We start from the raw sequence: 14,634 nt of genomic DNA, 5'->3' as shown, positions 1-14,634 counted from the left end.
AGCCACAATCGTCCCCATCGTTTATGTAGCTTGGAATTGGAAAATATGCATAGAAATACTGATGAGGTCAAAATACTCACTTGCCTAATAATGGTAAATGGCCTGTATTTGTATAGCGCTGATAATGGGGCACATAGTGTTTTTCCCCAAGTTCACCAATGATTTTGAGCTCAAGGTACTGACCAAAGGAATGAGATTATTTCTGTTTGCTGGCCTGGAAACGCCTTGGTGTTTCCCTGAATAAGCTAGAGGAGGTGGCTCGGGAGACGGAAGTCTGGGCTTCTCTGCTGTTGCTCCCGTGATAGATAATTAAGAACATAGGCAGTTGGCAAGGAAAAAAGATGATCACTTTCTGATGAATTATTGTATTTAAAATGGTCAATTTTTTTTTTTTTTACCTGCCGTAAGGAAGCACAGGAGTGTGCTTTTAACAAGTTTTCTTCATGACAGGTTCAACTCAGCCAGTTTCAGAATTTGTTTTTGGTCATCGAAGGGCACAAAGCCACAAAAAAAAGTTTAATTCAACTGAAAAAAGATGACTTATTGTAATATATAAATTTGGAGCAGTTTGTAACGGAAGAAAAGTGCTTCATACATGTGAAATATTTTTCCCTGCAGCTTAATTCAGCCATTTTTTCATTAGGAAATCAAAACACAGCACAGAAGTTGGAAATGTTCAACAGGAGCAGCTGTTTAAATACTCATTGAGCGGCACGACCCTGATCTATGTGACTGGCAACAACAATAAGAGCTGTTCAGAGTGTCCACAGATTGAGGAAAGGTGCTTCAGTGGTTCCTTTAGTGCTTCATGGCACTCATGGCATTTCCTGACATAGCCATGATCTTTCAATCTGTTCAGAAATGTTTTTCTTAAACCTGCATTCTTTTTAAAGGCCACTAGGGGGAGACTACATTGGCTGCGAAATGACTTTTGCTCCTATAGAAGTCTGTCACCTCTGACACAGGTTCTAAGTCTCTGATCATTTGTTTTATTATGTGTTTAGGTTTTTGTTCAACAGGAAAGAGCAAACGACAGGTGCATGCTCTTCATACACTGATGGAGAAAAACGAGGATTTATTTATGCCCTGAGCCATAAAATATCAGATCTATTTAATTTTATATTTATTACTTTTACATGACAAAAATATTTCTCTGTTCTGTGCAGTTTAGAAATGATGCTCGATGGTGACCTCCATGACATCAAAGTCCTCTGTTAGTTTCTGCTCAGGGTGGGGGTGTGGCGCTGTTGCTATGGAAACAAAGAGTTCAGGTCCAGTCATAATGAGGTAATTATAAGTGATAAAAAACAATCAGAATTTAAGGGGACCTATTTCCACATCTGCATTTTTCTTCTAAGGCCCTTCTAAAGTTGCTTTGCATGATTTACACTTCAAAATAATCAACACAGCTTCACCTGTGCTCAATTTGTCTTACTTACACCTGAGAATTGATTGATAGATCAGATTGTCTTTGTTCTTACAGTATCTCGGAGTTACAGTTATGACAGAAAATAAACAAAAACACAACAGATCCCTTTTATAAGATTGATCATATGACAGTGAAAGTTACCTGAGGGTCTTTGTAGATATAAAGACACCATTAGGACAGTTGTGATGACATATGGACAGAACACCACCAGGTGGCAGATCACTCTCAAGACAAGTGGTTGGTGAATGGAGACAGCTGGTGGAGCTGAATCAGTAGGCAGTGCTGTGGTAGAAGGAGATGCCATGGCAGTGGATTGGATCCGTGTGGTCATTGGGGTTGAGACAGAAAGCAAAGTTGAGGCAGAAGACAGGGTTGATGTAGAGGGCGGGGCTAATGTGGAAGGCGGGGCTGTAGTTGTAGGTTTACCTGTAAAGAGAATGGCACTGTTCAGGTGATTCATGGATGAAATCTTAGATGGTAATCTTAGATGGACGCAACTTTCAGATCTCATCTGAAAAGTGACGCACAGAGAAGTGCCTTTAATCTGCATTCTTTCCAGTGGCCACCAGGGGGCAGCTCCTGTGGTAGCAAAAAAAAAAAACCTTTGGATGGTGTAGAGGTCTATGGGAAACTCAGCTTCCTCACTCTGCGACCTCACTAAGCACCTTTCTGATTACTTTATTGGGTAGTTCCAGGTTAAACAGAACACATAAGAAGTCTTTAGCCAATTAAAGTCTTTGGTTGGATCCGACCTGCAGGTTTGAAAACACCTCAGGTCATGTGCCAGCTCACTCCCGGTGGCTACTTGGCGGGGCCTGGCGCCTGCTGCTCAGTCAGGCCTCTTCCGGGGCGCGGAGGGCCCTCGGGCCTCCGGCCTCTGTGCCTGCGGCTCGGTTCACTCTGGCACAGCTGGCTGCCGGCGGAGCCGGCGGGCACGCCGGTGCAGCCCCCTCTAGTTTCTGCCCGGTGGCTACTGGGTGACCCCTCGTCTGGGGATCCTCAGCCCTTCCCATGAATGTGGCACGGATGCCCCTCCGGTGGTCCTCCTTGGGCTCTTGCACTCTGGGGCCTCTGGATGTCTGGGGCCTGGATCTCCTCCATGCCTGCTTCATGCCCTGGGGGACAGGGCTATGGCTCTCTACATCCTCTTGCAGACCATTACATGGGGAAACCATTTGAATACAAGCGCGCCGATCCACACAGGTGTGCACACAGGTGTTCACTGTTTGTAGACTTAAATCACACCTTTCTTGGCTGCTACTTCAAAGCACATTGTGCGCTGTCTGTCCTGCGTGCTGCACAACAACATTCAATATTTAGTATTTACTGCTGTTTACACTTAGCTAGATTAATGCGATGGTGTTGTGTATAGTATGTTGCTTTGTTTTGTTTTTTTTTTTGCTTGTTTTCTATTCTTTTTCTCTCAACAGGTGATCCCGGAGATATTTTTTTTTCCCCCCTTTCTCACTGTCCCTCTCCCCTTCTGTTTTTCTTTTCCTTCCTCTTTCTTTCTCCCTTTCCTGTCCCTCACTCATGTCTGTCCCGTCTGTAACAACTGAAAATAAAATAAAATAAATAATAAAAACAAAGGTCGATCAAATGGACCAATACGGCAATGCCATGATGATCCATTTGGCAAAATAAATCCATTGGGTATCCTTGTTGGTCTTCAGACAACAATTCTGACGGCTAAAGAACCAAATGGGACAGGCAAAAAAAAAAAAAAAAAAAAAAAAGTTTGAAAACACCTAAGTGGTGATAGCTAAAAAGCTTGAGGTCTCATATTGGGACTTCACTGACTAATGGGTGACCTCATGCTATCTATGTCCATCTATGGATGAAATAAATATTGATCATACTGAAAATTACCTGTGACAGTGATCCAGCTGGGTGGAGACTCCCCATGATGACTGATGTGACATTTGTAGAGGCCTTCATCAGACAGGGAAACATGAGGAATGGTCATGTGACCTGTCGACTCAGTCCTGATGACGGAGCCTTCTTTATAGAAAACAGCTGGGAGGTTTGAATGTGTGGACTTTGATTTACAGAGCAGCGTGATGCTGTCTCCCTCCATCACAGGAAGCACAGGACTCTGCAGGATCACTGGGCCACCTCAACACAGACACAAACTACTGCATTTCATCCACTGACACACAGCTTCACCAACACTAACTACACACAATCTTCTTACCTGTCACAGTGATGTTGACGGTGTTACTGGTTATTCCCTCTCCGCACTCACACCAGTAAACACCACTGTCCCTTTTGAAGATGTAGTTGATGGTACAAGAAGAAACCACTTGTTTTCCCCACCCATCTCCACACCGACTCCTCTGTCGTTTGGGCGTGTTCCTCCTCACAGTCCATCCAGCAGGGCTGTCCTTAGCCCCACAGATCAGAGACAAAGAGTCACCTTCAAACAGCTGAGAGCTGCTGGGGCTCACAGTCAGACGAGCTGTGGGGAAGATATGGATGATGCACATTTACAAAACCCTGAGGCAGCCATCAGATTGTTTCTGAGAATTACAGTGAAACAATTAATGCACACAGAACCATCCGCAAACACCAACATTTAAGTATGGAAGGTGTTTTTTAAGGGCAGTAGTTGTTTGGGATCACTCCCATTTATCCAGGTTTATCTAGGGTATGGTTAAACTCCACCACAGTTATTCAGGATTAGATTACATTAGGTTAGACTGGAATTTCTTATCTCCCCTGGGAAAAGTCTTGGAATCTCATCATATGAGATAACACACATACAAACGCTCATTCACAATTTCATCTGTCAGTCATTTAATTGATAAAAGCACTTAAGATATTTTGTGCCTATTTAACTAATAATTTGGTAACATGTAGCTTTTCCTGAGGACATCAGTTTATAATCTTCATTAAGGATACCCGTCAGTCTCTTCAAATATCTCCTGGAGGAAGTATGCCAATTATCTTTGAATTTAAGATCTGAACTTGTCAGAATGATTAACAAAACATGTAGTAAAGCTATAATGAATAATAGGTTTGTCATAGAGCAGTGCAGCCCTTAGTTTCACATTTGAAACCTGAGGACATTGTGGGGCATTTTATAGTCTTTGTAACTTGGGTGACTGCAGTTAATTGCAGAAGATTTATAGTGCAGAGTGATTGTTGCTAAAGGTAAAAAAAAATCCACACCAAATGGAATGTCAATGAAGTGGAATCCTTCAGAACGGAGAAATGAAACCGCCAAATCCTGCAGTTCCTTTAATGTCCACCTCAGACTGGCTCCAAACGTGGGTCAGTCACATGTTAAAATGTCCAACTTTAAAGCAGAAATAAACACGTTAACAGCCTGCTACAAAATTGTCTGTTTTTTTGGGTATTCCTTGTTTTCATAACTCTGTGGTTTATAAATTCTTTTATTTAACTAATCCTCTTGGATTTTGTTGAGGATTGGCCAGGTGTGGCACGTTAGACTGATAGTTGGATGGTGATATCGGCTGCTATAGATGCCAACGTCTGTACGGCTTTGCCTCAGTTAATCAGCCACTCAACTGAACCTCTGAAGCATGATTGAGCTGCTGGCTCTCTTTGAAGCATTTAAATTATGTTATCGAGCCTCCTGTGTGGTGCAGACCGTTGTTTTTCAGTTTTAATAACTGAAGTTGTAGAATTTGTATTGGCATGTTACTTAGTATTGTCAAGTCTAAATATGTTCACTTTTTATTTGGAATGGAAAATTTGATACATTTGAGGTTTCCAGAGTCAAGAAACCAACCAGAGATGTTACACTTTCTATATAGTTTGTGGTGATGGTGAGCAGCAGGTTAGGTCAAGATTCAAGGCGCAGAGCACACCATCTACACAGGATGTTTTCTGAGATGAGAGATGCTCACTTTACTTATCTAAATGCTTCAAAATCAGGAAACAGTGTCTGTCATCAAGCTGAACAGGATGTTGTGGGTAAGTGAGCAACAGCTTTTGCAGAAGGTGCAATAGTGGTCACCTTTCTTTCTGCAGGTCGAAAAAGGTTACGTGAATTCTCTTTTCTTGTTGTTATGGAGTCAGTCTGCCAGTCTGTTTATGCAGACATTGTTAAGAAGGCTCTGAAATGCTGGAAAAAAATAAAATGAGGCAGAATTTCAGAGCCCTCTTAACTAGAAAATATTCATAGTATAAAAGGTAAAATGTTGCAGAGCTTTAGTTATTTTACTACTGAATGATGCACGTTCACATCTAATGTGACCTTTTTTGTCAAGACTAATCACTGCTGGTGAAAGCTGGGTCTCCAACCACAACCCACCGACCAAACAGTAGCTATAAGGGATTCCCATATGCTTGTTTGCCATTCACCTAGGGACCATTTTTGATCTGAGGACACCACAAGGGTTACGTTTGCAGTCGAAGTCCGAAGCTGACGAGTGTGACTCTTTTTTTTTTTTTCAACATTCACGAGGTTGTGTATTATAAACTCGTATCCCAGGGTCATATCATCAGTGAGGAGCTAACCAACCTGAAATGTGGTGACTGTGATCTTGTGCATGCATTTAAGAAGGTTTCTTGGCCACAGCAAAGCATTCAATGCACACCACTGCCCCCCCCCCCCCCCCCCCCCCCCCCCCCACACACACACACCTCAAATGAACGTGGAGACAGTACTTTTATGTGTAAATACAAAACTTCAGTATCAAAACCACTGGATTTCACAGGAAACAATCATGAAGGGGCCAATTTTCCATCAGGTATTTTTTATTATTACGTTGGGCAAAATTGCTGAAGCTTTTTAAATGCCTCCTTTTAGCTGGATATAATCTAATGACTTGAGAAATCTGTCTCTAATTACATCTTTTCTTTGCTCAGCTCAACAACCCTTCATCAGATTCACTACAAAACTGTCGGGGTATTTTGTGGACGTGAGCAAGTTCCATTTTGAGTTTGAGGTTATTTGGATGAAAGGTGTTACCACTGCTTCCTCCACGACAGCTGCTGCCTGCTGTGCATACATGAAGTGTTATACAAACACACACACAGGCATGTATGTTTGGCTATATTTGTGAGGACATTTACTCTTATTAATGCTTTGCCAAACCTGTTACTCCTAAAACCAAGTCTTAACCCCTTAAATAGGCCTTTGAAAGGGTGTGAGGGGAAAAAATCCTTCGTCACTTTGAATTCCCAAAATGTAAACTAGTTTGTACAAAGACAACTGGACATGACTGCATTTAGGCTTCTTTGTCTTTGGTTTCCTGTGCATCAGTCACTTCACCATATAGTATATAGCAGTAAACCGCGATTTAAAAAAAGACATAATCATGCATGCACATTCAGCGAGCATATATCCTTCTAGCTTTACGCTTTTTAACCATTAATTAATGATTGGTTGTATCTGTGAATTGTAGTTATCAATCTGTGAGTCATACTCACAGAGAGCATATAAACCAAGAGTACCTTGTGGAAGCAACTTTTATGCATTTGATTACATCTTTGTTACGAAGCCTTCATTTTAAAGAATTCAGATTTAGATGCATATCTATATTTATGTCTCTAAATCACTTTCCACTGAAACTGCCACCAGAAATTACGTTTTATTTTATTTTTATTGTATTAACCTTGATACTTAAACCTTTAGCTTATCTCTGTACCTTTTTCTGTCTCAGCTCAGTTAGTTACGAGCTACATGGAAATAATTCATGGGAAAACTACGGAGGCCTGTGAAATTATATGTTCTGGTAAGTGAAAGCACATCTTGAAACATTAAGAGGAATGCCATTGTTTGTTTTTTGTACACCATGTTGTATTTAAACATGTGTTAAATGCAAAGTGTATAAAGTGTGGTTTCCTGGTAGAATAAAACAAAATGAACTAACCTTGGTTTGTTGAGCCACACAGCAGGGAGATCAACCCTAAATAGAATAATACTCGGTTAGTTTAAGTTTCACATTAATCTGACAAAAGAATATGTGGTGTACTTACACAGCAGCCACAGGACAGATGTACCCTTCATTCTTTCACTTGGTCATATTTGACTGAGACTTAATAACAACACTTCACTCAGTTTACAGTAAAATGAAACTCGCGTCCCCTCCCTTTGTGGTTTTCTTTTGTCTGAATACAACGAAAGACCCTTTCCCATTCCATAGAAGCAGAGAAATTACATATTAAGAGATTTGATTGGACCACAACCTTAAGTTAACCATCAGCTCTCTCATGGTTTGTGTGTTTTGCTGTTTTCAGTCATTGATTTATATTTTTCAGTATTGGCCTCTGTTTGGGGTTTCTTGAATGGCAATCAGCAGGGTTTTAATAGTTTTGCAATTTTCATTAGTTTTTATTTTTATTTAGTTTTGACTTCAGATTTTCAATTTTATATCAGTTTTAATTCGTTTTTACCAATTGTTTGCTAGTTTAGTTTAGTTTTTATTTTTTTTTGAAAATCCTTAGTTTCAGTTTAGTTTTGATTGGTTTCAGTTATAGTTTTAGTTGTGTTTGCAATAATTAAGTGTAACAAAATCCCAGTTTCATCATATCAGTCATTCTCTTCTGCTTATCCTTGGGTATGTTGCTATTCCAGCTACCATACCCTGCACCCTGGACAGGTCGCCTGTCTGTCGCAGGGCTAACACGCAGAGACAGACAACTCACATTCCCACCTATGGGTTCTTTAAATAAATAAATAAATAAATAAATAAAGGCAGATGAACAACCATTGATACCAGGCAATTATAAAATGTATATCTTGGCCCCAATGAGACTATTAACTCTTGCAGCACCGGGTGTTCGTAATTTTGGTTCAAGTGAATTGATAAACTTTTTGAAGGTAACTGACTCACACAGTTGTGTAGATATCCCAGTCCTGTTGTCTCGGGATGCATCACGCTGCCTTGCCTGGGGTTAGCTTCTGTTTTCTGGGGATGAGGGTTGAGTGTGCTCCCTTACCTTCTCAAGGTAAGCTAGGTTAGCCTTCTTGTGTGAGCTTTTCAAGTGCACTTTAAGGTTTGTGGGATTTTTTTCCCTTTAGAAATGTCCCTCATAATTTGTCTGTTTCCACTACAAGACACTTGCTTTATCCAAAACACAGTCATATTCAAAGTAATCCCAAATTGGACTCTGGCGGTTTCTTCCGACTTTTCCTGACATGATTTTGCGTGTGGATGGAGCAGCAACACAGACGACTCGACTAACGTACTGCCACCTGCTGGCATAATGAGACACAGCAAGAAAAAAATCTGGAAACTAAACTTCATTTTCACCCTTGACTACTGTATGACACGCACACATCAATGAAAACTAAACACATTTTTTCTATAAATTCAGTTAATTTTAGTTAGTTTTGTGAACACTCATTCCAGTTTTAGTTAGTTTTCCTTTTTTTTGTTTTTATTTTTATTTCCGTTAACGAAAATGTTTCTTCACTTCTAGTTTTCGTTATTTCGTTAGTTTTCGTTAACGATAATAACCTTGGCAATCAGTAATAAAGACAAGGTGGGAGTTTTGGCTCAGACAATAGTAAAGATCCAAAGCGCACAAAGTATGACTGCTATAGCTGTAAAACAGTGTCTCATGGGCCCCGGCTGGTTAAGGATGTTGTCTGTTTTTGTGTTCTCTTCGCCTGCTGTTTCTGAAAGTGTTGGGCAGGTCCTGTCCAGACCCACCCACTGGGTGGAGTCCTCAGGTTCCCACTTCACCTGTCACACCTGTTACTCATCAGACATCCAGTATTTAAGGACCAGCTCGAGCTAGTGACAGCTAAATGAAGCTTCATGAAGTCTTTCAGACAATTTGATTGCAAAAGAGTTTAATCCTCAGGCTTCATGTGCACACAGACCTCCCTCGCCACCTGCTGGTCAAAAACTGCCAAACACACAGACTTATCACTCTTCATTTTAAGTGCAGTCTTACATGTTGTGTTGTTTTTTTGTTTTGTTTTGGGGGTGTTGTTGTTTTTTCACTATGGACGCAAAGTTTGTCAATAAAGATTGACTCATTTACTGATCAGTAAAATTACAGATATTTGATTTTCAGATATCATTAAATAAAGCTGTGGTAAAACGAATCATAAATGATCAGACACAAAAAAATAGGGCAGAAGCACTGGGACATCAATGACACAAAAAGTAGTGTATACTATATTCAAAAGGAAAGCAAGACAACCAATGGAACACCAACTGAAAATGTTAACAGAGAATAGAACAAAAGGCAGCCAACATCCAAAGAGGATCAAAAGCACTGGCAGCAATATCTAGGAACCTTTAGTCCCTAAAGCACCCACACCCATAGCTATATAATAATAATAATAATAATAATAATAATAAGTGTTTTCAGTAATAGGATCAAATTTGGAGACTGTATTCTAAAGACTCCAGTCCTTTGTTTTTATTGTTGTGTAAAATGTAATTTAGTCCATAGTGCTTTTATTATTATTTTATTATGATCATATTGACATTATCCCAAAAATCAGCGAACACGAGAAAAGTATAACAACACATTGTTGAAAAACATGACACTCAAAATCACATTTTTTATTAGTATTCGTGTGAGCCTTTTAGTGATATCAGCAGTGATGCTGGCACGTTTGGGGAGAACTGTCTTTATCTGAATCTGGACACAGGCACACACAGCAGGGAAAAGCAGAGAGAGGATAGTAGACCTTTGACCTTTTAACTTGTCAAATGATTTAAATACTGAGCTTCAGCAAACACTGAATGTGCAATTATTTCTATTTCATATCACTTTATATCTTTTTTATCTCAAAAACAAATGTCTCTTACACTGTATATAATGATGCATTATCTATCAAATAGATAAATATTGTTTATCTAAATATTGTCTGAAAATGAAAGCTTACTTATACGGTATGGGTAAAAAGAAAATCCCAAGATGTAAAAAATGTAATAAAATAAGTAGAGTAATATATTAAATATTATTTTATTGGGGGAGAAAATCAGGCCTGTCAGTCATAACTGTCTTAATTCATATAGAATAGATGTCAGAGCAAAAAACAGGCTGACGTTTGCTAAATGGGTCAAACTGGGCAGAAATGATACAAACACATAAAATCCTTATAAAATATGATGTAACACTATAGACCAGGGGTGGGCAACTCCAGGCCTCGAGGGCCGGTTATAGACCCCTGCTATAGACCAATTAACCTCAGAATATATAAATCATGATGCAACAAACACAGCAGTATTATTAATCCAAAATGATGGCATTTATTTTCAGGTGCATTCTGCTGCTGATACTTACATACTTTAAGTTTCTGAATATATAACTTTTTACTACCTTATATCGTTTTTACTCGAAGAACTTGAGTAGTTTCTCCCACACTGAAAACACTTTAATTCTATTCTATTTTAACATTAGCTAAAAAGATTCCTTTTCTTCGCACACTGCTGAGTTTGTCCTGTCTGATCATCACAGGTGGAAGGCCTTTGTCTCATCAGCTCTCCCTCAGAGATTATCACAGATGATCTGCAGCAGTGAGTTTCTCAGTCTGTCCTGACTCTGGACACTTGCATTTTTCAAGCATGGAAATCAAATGTGTGATAAACTGCAGAATTAAAACACAAGTTATTTTATAAATACATGTTATACTTTTATTTTACAATCACAAAGAAAACAAGAGAAGGGAAATGTGCAGGACAGACAGAAAGGTGGCAGGCTCAGAGAGCATACACTACTACAAAAAGAGCGCACTGAGTATTTCCTGTTCGTGTAAGTATTTGTGTTATTAGGGGTACTAAATAAAATGAGGGCTAAGTTTAAAGTGGTTAAGATACTACACTGTAGTGATGGGTCGGTCGCGAACGAAATGGCTCTTACAGGCGGTTCCTTGACATGAACGACGCGAGCCGGCTCCTTATCGCGGGGTTTTTTTTCTTTCTCTCACCCTCTCTCTCGCACTTTTTTTCCACTTCACTCTGCACGCAAGCCTTGTGCTTTATGCTGGTAAGAGGGGGGAGGGGCGGTAGTTACACTCAGTAGCACAGGAATGGAGCAGGAGGGAAAGAGAGAGAAAGAGAGCCAGGGACAACAACATCACATTAGAAAGGTATAGTAATCATCCACAACTATTTTCAGTTGCAGATGATAAAGGATTCAGAAAGTTTATTCATGCAGGTTCATATGACAGAGAATATGCATCTTCTTTTTGTTTTCATATTTTAATTTATATTTAATTCTGCTGTGGTTTGCAGTGTTTTGTGTTGTTTCACTTTAAATTTGTAAAAGGAAAAAGCTGAACATTTAAATAGTTAAAAGTTGAAATATGAATAATTGATTTTTGTATTATATGATTTATTTATTACATTTTATGTGGAGTGAATAAATAAAAGTATATTTACGGTGCTACTCTGAAGCACGTACAAACCCTGAAGCACGTACAAACTCCAAAACACGTAAAAACACGTACAAACTCCGAAGCACGTACAAACTCCAAAACACGTAAAAACTCAGAAGCACATAAAAACTCAAAACACGTACAAAAGACAACAGAAGTGCTCCAGGATAGTGATGGGTCGTTCGTGAACGAAATGGCTCTTAGAGCCGGATCCTTGACGTGTATGACGTGAGCCGGCTCCTTATTGGGAGCCATGAGGGTTTTTTTTTTTCTTTCTCTCACCCTCTCTCTCGCCTTTTTTTCCGCTAAACTCCGCATGCGTGGCCTGTACTTTGCGCTGGGCAGAGGGGGGAGGGGCGTTAGTTACACTCGCAGTAGCACAGGAACAGAGCCAGAGAGAAAGAGAGCAAGGGACAACAACGTCACATTAGAAAGGTATAGTAATCATCCACTATTTTCAGTTGCAGATGATAAAGGATTCAGAAATCATGCAGGCCCATATGACAGAGAATGTGCGTCTTCTTTTTGTTTTAATATTTTAATTTATATTTAATTGTGTTGTGGTTTGCAGTGTTTTGTGTTTCATGTCAAATTTGTTTAAAAGGAAAAAGCTGAAAATTTAAATAGTTAAAAGTTTAAAATGTAAATAGTTGTGTTTTGTATTATATGATTTATTTATTACATTTTATGTGGAGTGAATAAATAAAGTATATTTATGGTGGGCCTTAGAAACAAAGCACGTACAAACTCCAAAACACGTACAAACTCCTAAGCATGTACAAACTCCAAAACGTGTAAAAACTCCAAAACACGTAAAAACTCAGAATCACGTACAAAAGACAACAGAAGTGCTCCAGGATGCTAGGGCGCAGTGTTGAGCTTTTGTTACCTAGTGGCTACACAAGCCAGGAAGTATCAACAACCGGATTTGGTGTGTGGTAGTAACAGGTAAATGAACTTTTTTTAATTATTTGTATAAATATGAGTGCTTGTCTATAAATACACAAACAATACACACATGCTTTCAATTGTGTAATTTAAGTGATCTGGGTAGCTCTGTTTTGGAAGTTCAGTAAACACTAGAAATGTGTTTTGGAGTTTGTACGTGCTTTTTGGAGTTTGTATATGCTTTAGAGTTTGTACGTGCTTTGTCTCTAGGGGCCATATATAAACATATATAAATAAAACCACTTTTTTTACATTAGTAATTCCTTTTCTGCATAATTTTATATTATTGTTAATGATTAAATAATTAAAGCAACAAAACAACCTGAAGAGCCGGTTCGGAGCCGAAAGAGCCGGCTCTTTTTAGTGAGCCGAGCCGAAAGAGCCGGATCTCTAAAAAGAGCCGGAAATCCCATCACTACTCCAGGATGCTAGGGGCAGTGTTGAGCTTTTGTTACCTCGTGGCTACACAAGCCAGCAAGTACCAACGACCGGATTTGGTGTGTGGTAATAACAGGTAAAGGAACTTTTTTTTTTTTAATTATTTGATTATATATGAATGCTTGTGTATAAATACACAAACAATACACATATGCTTTCATGCTTTCAATTGTGTAATTTAAGTGATCTAGCTCTGTTTTGGAAGTTCAGTTCATGCTAGAAATGTGTTTTGGAGTTTGTACGTGTTTTTGTCTCTAGGGGCCACCGCATATATTTATATAAAAACATATATAAATAAAACCACTTTTTTTTACATTAGTAATTCCTTTTGTGCATAATTTTATATTATTGTTAATAATAAATTAATTAAAGCAACAAAACAACCTGAAGAGCCGGTTCGGAGCCGAAAGAGCCGGCTCTTTTTAGTGAGTCGAACCGAAAGAGCCGGTTCTCTAAAAAGAGCCGGAAATCCCATCACTACTACACTGGCCAAACACCCCTGTGAATAAATTACCATTCTTTTAACTTAACGAGTGAACTGTCTGCTCGTTCTCCTTAAAACAAACATACGTTTGACTTGACACCACCAAACAAAACCTGCTTAGGCACCACAATAAACAAACTCACATTAACATTGGTGTAATCGATCCTGATGTTTGTATGGGACTGTAAAAGTGATATTCAGTTGAGTGTCATGGTCCTCCTGTCCTCCACGGCTTTCTGTCAAGGTTTAGGCAGCATTCACAACCTGTCTACATTTTTCAGATTGAAGCAAAGGACCTTGCATGAAAAGCGGTTCATTACTAGAAGCTTTTTAACACAGTCATCTTTGGTGACATCTGGCAAAAAATATGAAGAGCAGCTTGAATCTACAACTTGTAATATATTGCTACATTATGACTGTACAGAAGAGGATTGGGAGCACTGGAAAAAAAAAACGTGGGCAAGTCTTTTTTTTCCTTTTCCAGAATTGTGAGCTTTTTCTCACTGACTTTAATCTCAGAGTTGTGAAAAAAAGAAAAAACATAAGACGTGCCCACTTTTTTCTTTCTTTCCAGTGGCACTTCCAGTGGCTCCTCCGTAGTACTTGCGTCGCATATTTCCTGTTAGCTGTCCCGGTGCTTATTTCAGCTTCAAACGGGCACATACAGCCAAGGTAATTTGGAAGGCTGGATGATTTTATGCATTTACATACAACTTGAAAGATACAAAAACTTGTCTTTACCCCAAAACAAGTTTTCAAGTTTAAGGCGTTAGATAAACTTTTAAGTTAACCTTTTCATTGCGGAGTGGTCGCTGAATGACTCGGCACTTTTTAGTTTAATGCCACATTTTCACATTTAAACAGCATAAAACACATAATGTCGGGCATTGTCTGTCCCGCAGAATATTTTTTGCTAATAAGTGTCTGTTTGCCTTTCTTATCGAACTGTCAGTTTTGGGTTTTAACCAAACCGCTAGCTAGTACCAGTGTTCTGACAAAACACCCTACCTATCAAGCTGT

At 39.2% G+C, this 14,634-nt stretch overlaps 1 protein-coding gene across 2 annotated transcripts; it reads right to left on the bottom strand.

Annotated features, from left to right (window-relative positions):
* Positions 1-775: 775 nt before the first annotated feature.
* Positions 776-8,567, bottom strand: LOC102781957 (low affinity immunoglobulin gamma Fc region receptor II-a-like). Of its 2 annotated transcripts, none has more exons than XM_006793495.3 (6): positions 7,379-8,567; positions 7,273-7,308; positions 3,624-3,887; positions 3,299-3,544; positions 1,571-1,855; positions 776-1,250 (listed from the first exon to the last, which is right to left on the bottom strand). In XM_006793495.3, the coding sequence occupies exons 1-6, from the start codon at positions 7,407-7,409 to the stop codon at positions 1,168-1,170; spliced, it is 945 nt and encodes a 314-aa protein (XP_006793558.2). In that variant the 5' UTR covers positions 7,410-8,567; the 3' UTR covers positions 776-1,167. The 2 variants fall into 2 exon arrangements, with proteins under 2 accessions (XP_006793558.2, XP_006793559.2); XM_006793496.3 differs by having other exon boundaries at positions 1,571-1,711.
* Between the last annotated feature and the right edge of the window lie 6,067 nt (positions 8,568-14,634).

Source organism: Neolamprologus brichardi, chromosome 15 (genome assembly GCF_056152115.1).
Source record: "Neolamprologus brichardi isolate AB-2024 chromosome 15, ASM5615211v1, whole genome shotgun sequence".
Taxonomy (NCBI): Eukaryota; Metazoa; Chordata; class Actinopteri; order Cichliformes; family Cichlidae; genus Neolamprologus; species Neolamprologus brichardi.
This window is presented reverse-complemented; position numbering and strand designations above follow the sequence as displayed.